We start from the raw sequence: 12004 nt of genomic DNA, 5'->3' as shown, positions 1-12004 counted from the left end.
TGTGGTGCAGCAATAAGAAAAAGAATGATGTCTCGAAGCACTCGTGTAATAGAAGGCCCACTTAGCAAGTGGACTAACATGGTAAATGGCTGGCAGTATAGATGGTTCGTGTTAGACCAAACGTCCGGATTACTGTCCTATTACACGGTGAGTTGTACGTAAAGTTTGTATAATTAGTTTACGGTGCTGTAAAATGGTCCATGTACAATTTTTACTTCGCTTTCGCTGTAAGCAAAGGTGGTCTTATTGCGTATGCATACGACGTGCGGGCGGGGCCCTTCTATCTCCTTGACAACCAATCCACCGCCATGTTGTCACAGTGTAGCTGGCCAAGAGGTTGTAAGGTAAGTGCGCCTAACTCCGGACACTCTTTACATCCGGTACTATTTCTCCACACTGCAAGCATGGAAATTCGATATCTAAGTGTCACTGGATTGCTAATCAATCAGTGTATCTCTGACAAAAATTTCATCAGATTATCTCAATCAGGTAGATCACGACGCTCCACAATCTCGTCTCGTGTAAATTTCGCATGTGCTCCTAACTCCGGACACTAAGAAGCTGTTACTATAGGGCATTTTTTCCTATTTATTCACCATCTAGTTGCAAGTTATATACTATTTAGCCTTATAACCTATACTAGCACGGAGTTTGAAGCTTTAAAAAGTCAAGGTAGTGTTGCAGCACTAGGCCTGCGAAGCCTGTAGAAGACTACAGAAATTAGCTAGCAGTCAAATAGCGATCAACAACTTTCCACTCCAGCTAAAATGTGTTTCGTGGGTTGTGTTGAGCACTGATTTATATTCGATGTTTCATTACCTCTGTTACCTCTCGTTTTTAAAATTTACACGCGGATAACTACGGATATTCATCAGCCGGAAATCATTTATTCTTAGCGCCACGTGTTTCTTGTGATCACGTTTGTTATGATTAACGAGACTTGAAGGTACAGTTTTAAAAGTAATCAATTACATCTTGTCATTGCTTTTCGCTTTGATCTTACAGATTCGGCATATGAAGTTCGTCTTCTTTGATGGCTTCCTCTTGAATCCCACACACTGATAGTGAAACCATCTCCAGCACTTGTCACATCCAATCCAGGCCTTTTGCAGTTTCTCATCTTCATCATCATAACATTTTCCACATTCTTGGCAGTTAGCATCTTCACCTTCGAGGAGAAAACATAACAATATGTTGGTACGTATGCAATATGAAGTACTAGTAAGAAATCAGATAACTCCATGCATGCAGGACAACCCTGCCATGTTGATCATGGTCCTCTTAAGTTCCAATCCATACTCTATATACCAGTATGTATAATGCTATATTATATGTAAGTATTGCTTTAATACATTACAATATACCTTCATCATGACTTGAGTACTCATCGTCATCACCATTTTCATCATTGTTGCTGGTAATAACCGTATCACCATGTGACGGATTTTGCTTTGCTGCAGCCTGCCTTTCCAACCTGGCTACAATCTCATCACTGGTCAATGCTTCTCCATAGCATGTCAGTTGGACTCTTCTTTTACGCTGAGGCATTTTTTTGCAATGTTTTTTTTGCAAAATTCTGGTGAAATGAAGTGTAATATGAGCTCTCATTGGTGTTAATTCAGCATCACATTTTTTGCATTTCCCTCGTAAGATGACTGACGATGCGGAGGCAGGCTGAGTATGTGGTGGTGATGTTGCTTTTGCACCCTGTACTTTCCGGTATGGAATCCCTGTTTGTAGCTGAGAGTCAGTGATGGCTTGTCGATTCAAAGGATGAAGCCCTGCAGTTTTAAACCCAGATGTAAGGTGATTGGGTTTAAAAGAGACCTCCCAAAGCTTTCTCAACAGTGATGGAAAAACAGCTTTTGTCACATTTTCAGCCAGTGTTTCCAATTTATACTCCTTAAGAATCTTAAAATAAGCTTGCTTCAGAGGATGGAAAACACTGATGTCAAGTGGCTGTAAAATATGTGTTAGATTAGGAGGTAAACACATCAAGTGGACTTTATATTCTCTTGCCAAATTGATCAGTTCCAATGTAATGTGTGAATGGTGCCCATCAACAAACAGAACCACTGGACCATCCTTCAGCAAGTATTCAACCTGTTTCAGAAACATCTTCTTAAACCAGCTGATAAAATTGGCACTTTCCATCCAACCAGATGATGAAGCACTGTACAAAGCACCTTCTGGCCCTCCCTGTTTCCAAGTGTCGTACAGGTGTTTGGCCTTGTACACAATGTATGGTGGTAATCGTGTGCCACTTGCTGATCCACAAGCTGTAATAGTATGTAATGCATGATATATGCATAAGTATTTGCTGTTATATCAGTGCTCACCTAATACTGTTATGTATTCTCTACCTGATCCACCTCCTACTTCATGTACAGTTTTTGCACCCCTCTTTGTAAGCACTACTTTGGATGCTACTGCAGTGCAGAAACCAGTCTCGTCACAATTCCATACCCTCTGTCCTATATCTTTTTGGTCAAATTCTTTCAGTTTAGAAGACTCGAATAAGCACCGTACCTTTTCAAACCATTCATCTAAAACTGCAGGATCATTCGCTTCTGCCCTTTTCCTGGAAAGGTGTTGGGGTTTCCTTTGTGCAAGCTGTGGATGACGACTTAGAAAGCCACTCCACCATTTCCTTCCAGGAATGCCTAATTCTCCAAAAGGACTGTGCTTCCCTTGTTGTTTAAGGTAATCACTAACAACAGCACTTACATAAGCTTTATCCAAGGGAAAACCCATCTCAGCTAAAACTTGACAGCTAATTACTATTTCTGATTCTTCAGCATGGCTCAAAACTGTTGGAGCACCACCATACCTCATTGTGCTCTTTCCAGTTTTGTGGTCAGAAAGAGTGCTTCTGGGTATGCCATATCGAATTGCAGCTTGCCTTAATGACATCTCTTTGCTAGATACTCTTTGAAGTGCGGCCTTCAGCTCAGGAGTTCCCCACTGGTTCTTCTTAGAAGCCATTCAAACATTTGAATTCACGCATGCGTATCCCAGGGCAGCAAAACAACAAGCACAACCCTTCATCTATTTGTAATGTTGTTGGCTACATTTGGTAGCACTAGTAAGTGCATTCATTCCATCTTCAAGGCGAAAAGTTACGCGCGCAGCCTACAACTGCCGCCAACCCTGAACTCTAGCAACAAAGAAGAAGTCAGCTATTCAAATATTACTTCACTCTTTGAAAGGGGCTTTTGTTTGGAATAAAATAGCTGTATACTTGTGTATTTATTATATGATTCCAGAAGTTTATCAGAGATTATTTATATTTTAAGCTATGCACGCCAACACAAAGGCAGACACAACTCCAACGAACGATCGAGTTTACCCAATGTTTAAATTAAGTATGTGTGTGAACACTATAAGTAACTTTACTTATGGCAAAAATTTTAAAGCAATACGTTCAGGCGTTTCGAAGTTACAGACCAAAATATGCTAAAGTGTCCGGAGTTAGGGACTGTCCGAAATTAGGCGCACTTACCTTAACAGTAAACGTGTTTATTGAATTATACTATTGTCAATACCTTTACACACTGTTTAACTCTTGGTTTCAACATGTTTCAACATTCCCTTCCATTATTGTTGTTTTGCAAGGCAAGTATTAACACCTTGGTATATCATATTCAAGGGGGTGACACAGGCACTCACTGTAGATAGATCTGCGACTGCGGTCAAAGTCACTTCGATTGTGGGTTGGAAATTTTTACCGTTGACTTGGCACGGTTTTTGATGGCCTTAAGCTTGACCTTTGACTTTGACTTTGACCGTGGTCGCAGATCTACCTACAGTGAGTGCCTGTGTGTCACCCCCTTGATATTCTAGTCTCACTAGCCAGCCTGTATATTGTTTGGTTAGGAAAGACTTTTTTCCTGACCAAGTAACAAAGAAATAAAATACAGGCTGGCTGGTGAGACTAATCATATCCTTTGTGTGAATGTATGTAGGTGATTGTTAAATTATACAGAGTGCACTGTTGTTGGGTAGTTGCTAGTTTGATAGTTCACTCTCTTCTCAGCTTCTTGCTGTGGGTCTGGTAACATGTGCCACTAGTACTTGTTGGTAATAGCAAGCCAACAATAGACAATACCCTGCATGCTTTTATTTGACATTAGAAAATTTTATGTAATATTTCCTTGATGTCTGAGGTTACTAAATCCAATAGAAACCTGTGGCGGGGTTACTAAATAGTTAGTAACCTGTGGTCTCGCCAGTGGTTGTTTACTACATTCATCAAACGAAAATCGGCAGCGCCAAAAACAAAATGTCCTTTACTGTTAGCTTACTTTCTGGACAAGACAAGCATCATTAACGTTCAGCTAGGTGTTCAATACCAATTGCAATGCCCTGCATGGTGTAGCACAAGCTAGCTGACACAACAAATTCGAAGGATAAATCTCGTTGCTAGTACTCACAGTTTGCTTCTTAATTGCTTACTTTCTGGACAAGACAAATGTCATTTAGCCCAGCATAGTAACTACTTGATACTAGCACTATTGTCACGCAACGGTTATTGGGTTATGGTGCAGTGGCACTGACACAATCAACTCAACTTGAGGATAAATCCCAATGCTAGCATACACAGTTTGCCACTTTCTCTTAACCTAGGAAATTTTCTAAATCACTTAGAGTGGGTCAACATTGGTTTCTATGCTATTTAGAGCCCCTCAGACGATGTGGACTTGGCTACCCACAATTAATTACCTTCGCCTGCAGCCTCAGTAATTAAGTTTGTGGGTATAGCCTCACCCACATCGTACTTGGGTCTCTAAATAGCATAGAAACCTTGTCGACCCAATACTTGGAGTGGTTGTTGGACAGGTGGTTCTATGTTTCTAGGGTATTTCAACTCCTTATATAGCAATAATGTAACCTTTTGTTTCCAGGTGGCAACTTGTTACCACAGAGATCAGACACTGGTGTAGTGTGTTGTACATTTTGTTAGGACAGAAACATTATTTGATTTCTACTACATACAACTTATTCATTTCATCATCTAAAAAAGAAGTTACATCACTGTTAGGTGTAGTAGTTGTATCCATAGTTACAAGGTTGGTTTTGTTGGCAGCTAACTATGACAAATAGTTCCATGTAGCCATTAATTGTTCCACTCACAAATTACTGGGAGGACACCATGAATTTGCTATAGATGACCAAACAGCATGTGATGCTGCCAAAAAGTTTAGTGCAAGCATTAGTAGCCACACACATACTGTACATGTTTGACTACAGTAAACTAGTCATATATAAATGTGTACATGCAGTGAATAAGAGTAATTGTAGGGTATAATGGCCACGTATAGTGACAATCACCTTGTAGAACTGTTATCTCATGACCACCAGTGCTAGTCTATTGGAAAATACTAGTATGGGTGGTACCCTTTTGAATTTGCTCTTGTCACATTCTTTGCATTTGATATGTATACAAATATTTCCTTCATCAAAGTTCTGTTGCATTTATAATCTAAAATATATATAAACAAGTATGCATGACATGCAGACATGTGGTACACTGGAACATGTGTACCATATTCATATTACCTGTACATGCACGTATATAGCTAGCTTACTGTATAGCATACATCATACTTGTATATACATGCACCTCACATGCATACAATAGTGATGTTATGTCACTTAAATGTGCATGTATGTAACATGTGTAACATTTTTAACAGTTACTTGGAACTGTATAGGTAGAATTGATGATACTTGTACATACTTATAATAATAATAAATCTTTTCTAGTCTAAAGAAAAGATGTCTCGTGGTTCTCGTAGAGGATGCATGAAGTTAAGGGTAAGCACTATAATGACTGATGTACGTATCATACTATTCCTACACACAGCATGCTATAGTATCGATTGAGGGTGAAGATGATTGTACATTCTCAGTGTGTGGAGACAATGGCCATGTTTTTCATCTCCAAGGTAACCGACTACCACATGTGTCATGACTTCCATCACTTTGGTAGCACGAGATAATGAGGAGCGTGCAAGATGGGTGATCTCATTGGAAGAGACAACGCATCGTAACCAAACCAGCGTTTCTCCTGGGAATATATCCCCCACTAATTCACTAACTCCTCAGGCAGTAGATGTGGCAGCATTGACTCATAAACTACAAGAGGCTGAGGCATATCAGCAACTGCTTAGTACCCAGTCACAGGTGAGCTGGGGAGAAAGTAGAGTGTTATATCTATATTAACATGTGCATTCAAAGGTGCCGCTCAGTGTTTAACTTGCATATTACCCGGGAAACATCTTGATATTGCTTGGGAGAAATCATGGGAACGCAGTTTGCTCATGGCTTTGATGCCCAATCAGTTCAAAGATACAATACGGTTTGACTCATTATATTGAGCGACATGGAGCGTTTAATTATGGGTTTGGGTTTACGGGTCAGGCTAGGTTCAGTGTAGTTGCTAAGTTTCAATTTAATTAGTTGACAGTTACTAAACGATGAATGATCAGTAAAATAATCAACATGTAGATGTATATTTCTATCTACCACGTGTCAGCCATTGAGCAGCCCATGGAACAACACAAACAGGACAACTAGATTTAATAGGTGAGTAACTTATAGTCCTAACTTCTTAACTTACTTACTTACCATCCCAATAGCGAAGTTAGTAGGCTTAATGTGGTACAAAATGTTAAAACAAATAAACTGGATCCCACAATCACAATTTTTCTGGCACTGCATAAAGCATAGTGACATACGAATAACGTTTTAACGGCTATTAACCCACACTATTGAAACCACTGAGATAGATCATTAGATACTGAATAAAAGGAACAGGTTGAGTGCTCTGTAGTTCTATCACCTATCAGGTGAGTGTGCCTAGAGTGATATATATATATATATAACTTATACCATGACTGTGTCAGGTTTTGCCAATATATACACCCTTAGCCCTTAGGCCTGCGGCTCTTGTGCTTTGGGTGTATAAATCAGCAAAATTCCTTGCAGCCATGGTATAACTATTAAGTATATACTGTATTAGTAAAAAGACCTCTTAATCAGTTCTTTCATGTAAAGTTGTATACAGCACTCATAAACAGATATATTGTACACTCCACTAGGCCCTCTTATCTGGGTTGCCTCAAACGGAGGAGTCACAGCAGTTACAGTTAAAGTGTCAGGAACTTGATCAAGCCATACAACAGTGTATAGACCAGTTGAAGGGACCCTTATCCATGGTGAGGTCAGGCCAGAACACAATACTACCTGGAGGTGATGAGACATCCGATGATGGACAGGCTGCTCTACTGGAACAATCATCTGGGGTGAGGGTCCATCATACATAGCTGTTTTATTGCACCATATAATGGAAATCTGATATAATGTTGTGAAACAACCACCATACATTTAGAGGGGGTAAAATTTTGGCAAAATTGGAAAATTGCTCCAAATTCACCAAAGTTTTAATTCACCAATTAGTCATCACGTGCAGAGTCACGTTCGCTTAAGAAAATGTCTATTCTTAACTACTTTAAACTCAAGCCTGGATTGAAAGTGACATCGACGTCGGAAGTCTTCAGGCGATATCCTCTAGAGTTTACCAGATCAGAAACTTGGTGTATAATATTTTACAGAAAATCATACGTACAGCAGATTGGAATTTACCATATGGTGCACAATCCTTCACTTTCAAAGCCTGTACCCACATGATCAGCTTGTATACTGTAGACCTAGGAAGATCATTAATGAGCTGATTGCATGATAGGCATTGCACACGTGCACAATACGGATCGCAAATACGTGAAATCAAATGCAAGCAAATCTGGCAGGAGTGAGCTTTGAATTTGCCAAAGCTCATCTTGCCAAACAGATTTCTGGTGGCATTTCGCCAAAGTTTAACCCTACCTAATTTCCCTCTATATGCTAACTTAATCGCTGACCACTCCTTTATGATGAGTTTGCATCCATACTTTTGTGAAAAACCGTGGATCTGCTATTGGATGCCATGATACTGTTGATTTTGATAGTATTTGATACTTAGTTGTGACTTGACTTACGTCGTAGTTGTATATGCATGCATGTGCATAAAAGTTGCATACAGATTACAAAATCGGTTGTGAAGGTACAGACTTGGTGATTTTGGAATTAGTATTTACAAGCAAGTGGTTTGTGCCATAGAATACAAGGAAACCTGATTATGTATATTATGCATGTAAATATCCATGATAAATGACATAAATTTTTTTATAGTAGCAACCGAGGCAGATGCCTTGGTAAAGGAGAGTTTGAATTTAGTGAAGATACTCTAATAGAGCAGTCACTCTGTCCTTACATAGTGCAAAAAAATTGTAGGTGAAGTAACATACATGTAGGAGTACTGAAACTTCATAGCTTTTGCTTACTGTTTGTGACTTTAATTTAAATCACTGGTCTGGTTAGTAAGCCAAAAATCATTCACGACATTATTTCACAATTGGCATATTGTGGTACTTCTATGTATATTTGTTTTATTATCAGCATATGAGTGATAGTGAGAGTAATGCAAGCAGTGACACATTTTATGATGCTACATCAAGCTCAATCAACGGCTCAATGGATGATGTACATCGACCTCCCAGTCCAGGACCCCTCGTTAATCACCCCAGTATTAGCATCCCATCTGACACAGTGTGCTCTGAAGGTATGCTATTGTAAGATCATGTGATCTATTGTGATGTCGTGTGTCCCCAGACGTAGAGGAAGATGCTGATGACATTCATGAGTTTGATGATGCTAAAGGTGAGGGAGTGCCTTATAACCAGGAAACTGTGTGACCTGGGTACATGTGTCACTACAGAGGGTGTAGCTCAAAACAGGAACGTCATAATGCACTTGTTATCGCAAGTCAGAATTGGAATGGATTTGTCACGGGTAAGCATGTTATTTACTATTGGAACCTTTTGATCAGGTGTCTTGTAGGTGACACTCCCAACTTTTATATTAGAGAAGAGATCCCTACTAGAAATGTATGCTGACTTCTTTTCTCATCCTGATCTGCTTGTAAAGTAAGCATGCACAACTTAACAAGGTATGAGTTTACTCTCATAATCCCACTGCAGGATGTCAGAGGCCAAAACCCCACGAGATAGAATGATATGTGCTACACACTACTACCTATCAACGTTCCATACTGTTCGAAAGGTATTTTCTGCGTCAGTTCTGATATACCACACAAAGCTTTTATCTATTCAATTAGGGTACAATAGCCAAGAAGCCATATAATCCAATCCTAGGGGAGACATTTCAGTGTTACTGGGACTTACCCAAGGATCTACGTGCATCGTCGCTGCCTTCTAATCATCAAGATGTTACTGATGGTGGACCAGTCCCCTGGGCTAATTACAACTCTGTGAGCTTTGTAGCTGAACAAGTATCTCACCATCCTCCAAGTAGGTGCATTATTAGGGTGCTGTAGTTTCAAACAGTTGTGTTGCCTTTCATGTCTGTGTTGAAATTAATGCTGTGTGTGTTTACTTAAACTGTAGTGACCCCTCAAATTGTAACACAGTTTATTGGTGCTATATATGTACTTGAAGGGTTTTCTGTTTGTAATGGCACACAGTACATGTACTTATTGTACTTTGCGTGGAGCCACTGCATACTGATTATGTGAATAATTGGGCAAATACAGTACAGTTATGCAGAACAGTTCTGTAAGGAATGCTACAAAAACAACCCCACTCAGACAGCACGATTAATCGCATGCATGACATTGTAAATTGCTAAAACTAGCCAGACTAATCCTACCAGTTGGTTCTATGACTAGAAATAGATTACACGAACGCTTACTAATAGTCGTATCATGGAAAACTGAAGCAACAACTCCACACAGACAGTAACAATAGATCACGTGTGTGACTCTGTCATACGCTAAAAGTAGCCAAACTAATGCTACCTGTTTGTTCTACGACTTTATATGACAACTTACTGATAGGCTGATCACTGAAAATTGAAGCGATTTTATCCACAGGCAAACAGATTAATGCCACACTGCAATTATATAAAGAAACTATACTTTACACCTGCATGCCGCTACTGAGTCTACCAGGACAACACCAAGGGCACTAATTAAAAGTTTACAAAAGTGTGATGTAGTACTACAGAAAATACAGCATGATGAGGCAAATAGAACATGAGGCAAAGCCAAGTGCTGTATTTGCCTTGGGCCACCCACCGAGTGCAGGGTGTATTTTCATACACACAAGCATAGGCAGTGCTTTAAGTGTTTTATTGTACTTCCTGGTTGTCTTGCTTGGGGCAATTTTCTTGAGTATAATATGCTTCAAGCTACATGATTGTTTATGCTACTGTATGATTAACTCAAATACCATACAGGTACCACATAACACATACAGACATACTCATACATACCTACAGGAGTGTGGCTATATACTCTTTCACTGACTGAAAGGAATTTCTAGTTTAAGTTTATTCAGTGCATGTACTGTATAATATCCTGTTTCTTTTAGTTTCAGGATTCTATGCTGAGTGTCCCTGCAAGAAGATGTATTGTAATGGCTACATCTACACTAAGAGTCGGTTCCTAGGACTGTCACTAGGTGTGCACAATATAGGAGAAATCAAACTTCATCTTTTGGAACATGACGATGAGGTCTATTCTGTAACATTGCCTAGTGCTTACGGCAGGTATGTGTCAACCATTGCAACACACTTCCCTACCCCTATCCCGCACACACATACAGGTCTATACTTACTGTGCCATGGGTAGAATTGGGTGGAAAATGTACCATCAATTGTGAGAAGACTGGTTACTATGCCAACATTGAGTTCCACTGTAAAGTAAGGTCAACTTATTGATGAATGATAAACATGTTCACCATCGTAGCCATTTTATGGAGGCAAGAAGCATCGTGTGACTGGAGATGTTTAGTGAGTTATGTATCTATCATGTACAGCTGTATCACGTAGATCAATCTTTGTGATGCACAATTGCACATACTGTGTGCATACATGGAGATTATACCCATTAGGCTAGTAAACTCATCCATTACAGGTAGTTCATTGATAGTGTATCATATAGTCCTTTGGGTCTGTGTGGTGTTGCAATTGTGTGGTGGAATATTTTATTTTGTTTGATTACAAACTGTTTCCCAAGTTTACACAAATGTTACCAGACTGTAATTGTGGATTGATAGTTTGTAAACACAAGATCTTGATGTGTGGACCTCAAGTATCATAAAATAATTAAAGTAATGTCCATTGCTGCAAGCACACACATTTTCTAGCTTTTTGTCTTTCCTACTTATTACACTGCTGCAGTTGAAAAGTATCTCAAATAACTTGTAGCCAAAAACCCGACAAGAAACCATTCCTACGTATTGAAGGAGAATGGAACAAGATTATTAACATTAAGCCTGCCTCAGACAAGGTGATTATTGTCTTGCTATGTATAGTGATGATTCTGACCAATCACATTTCAGGAGGAGCCGACTGTCATAGACACATGCAGTATGCCGCCAATTAAAAAGAAAGTGCGTAAAGTTTATGCTCAGATTCCGACGGAATCTCGTCACCTATGGCAACACCTCACTAAGGCGTTACATCAAAATGACATAGAAGCAGCAACATCATGTAAACATCAGGTAGGTAGGTATTTATTATTGTATGTAAGGTTTGTTTAAAATTTGTTTGCATATTTTATCAGATTGAAGAGAAACAAAGAGCAGATGCTCGTGAGAGGAAAGAGAAGGGAATTGAATGGCAACAGAAAGTAAGCAGGAAGGCTGATCTTTTGTTAATGTTACTGTGTGGTTTGTGACATAGCTGTTTGTTCCCCATGGTGACGGTTGGCTATACAAAAACCACTTGGGTCATCGACTGACCAAACAGCAAGCAGACTAATTATATGAATTTATATCAAACACAATTTTTATGAGATATTCGTATATTAAATTTCTTCGCAAAAGCTGATTGAAAACTGCATATTTTTGGTCCGATATTGTGCGCACAAAAGTTTTACGAT

The 12004-nt window shown here is 39.4% G+C and overlaps 2 protein-coding genes across 3 annotated transcripts; one reads left to right on the top strand and one right to left on the bottom strand.

Annotated features, from left to right (window-relative positions):
* Positions 1–4: 4 nt before the first annotated feature.
* LOC136256654 (oxysterol-binding protein-related protein 9-like) lies at positions 5–11934 on the top strand. 2 transcript variants are annotated; one of them, XR_010701586.1, is made up of 18 exons: positions 5–147; positions 5767–5817; positions 5867–5948; positions 5993–6186; positions 7104–7307; positions 8500–8662; positions 8713–8760; positions 8819–8892; positions 8941–9026; positions 9081–9162; positions 9218–9410; positions 10491–10668; positions 10725–10821; positions 10868–10911; positions 11329–11410; positions 11463–11628; positions 11687–11752; positions 11806–11934. XR_010701586.1 is itself a non-coding variant. In XM_066049632.1 (18 exons), the coding sequence occupies exons 1-18, from the start codon at positions 25–27 to the stop codon at positions 11881–11883; spliced, it is 2007 nt and encodes a 668-aa protein (XP_065905704.1). In that variant the 5' UTR covers positions 5–24; the 3' UTR covers positions 11884–11934. The 2 variants fall into 2 exon arrangements, 1 of the variants encoding a protein (XP_065905704.1); XM_066049632.1 differs by having other exon boundaries at positions 11463–11624.
* On the bottom strand, positions 921–2361 carry LOC136256656 (nucleosome-remodeling factor subunit NURF301-like). The gene is made up of 2 exons (XM_066049635.1): positions 1365–2361; positions 921–1168 (listed from the first exon to the last, which is right to left on the bottom strand). Exons 1-2 carry the CDS (start codon positions 2152–2154, stop codon positions 969–971), a joined length of 990 nt encoding a protein of 329 aa, XP_065905707.1. The 5' UTR covers positions 2155–2361; the 3' UTR covers positions 921–968.
* Positions 11935–12004: the final 70 nt, after the last annotated feature.

The sequence above is a fragment of the Dysidea avara genome, chromosome 5 (assembly GCF_963678975.1).
Source record: "Dysidea avara chromosome 5, odDysAvar1.4, whole genome shotgun sequence".
Classification (NCBI taxonomy): domain Eukaryota; kingdom Metazoa; phylum Porifera; class Demospongiae; order Dictyoceratida; family Dysideidae; genus Dysidea; species Dysidea avara.
This window is presented reverse-complemented; position numbering and strand designations above follow the sequence as displayed.

Coding starts and splice junctions, on each gene's coding strand:
- LOC136256654 (XM_066049632.1), top strand. CDS start 25: ATGATGTCTCGAAGCACTCGTGTAATAGAAGGCCCACTTAGCAAGTGG. Junction 5,818..5,866: donor GAGGATGCATGAAGTTAAGG/GTAAGCACTATA, acceptor TCCTACACACAG/CATGCTATAGTATCGATTGA. Junction 7,308..8,499: donor TACTGGAACAATCATCTGGG/GTGAGGGTCCAT, acceptor TTTTATTATCAG/CATATGAGTGATAGTGAGAG.
- LOC136256656 (XM_066049635.1), bottom strand. CDS start 2,154: ATGGAAAGTGCCAATTTTATCAGCTGGTTTAAGAAGATGTTTCTGAAA. Junction 1,169..1,364: donor GTACTCAAGTCATGATGAAG/GTATATTGTAAT, acceptor TTCTCCTCGAAG/GTGAAGATGCTAACTGCCAA.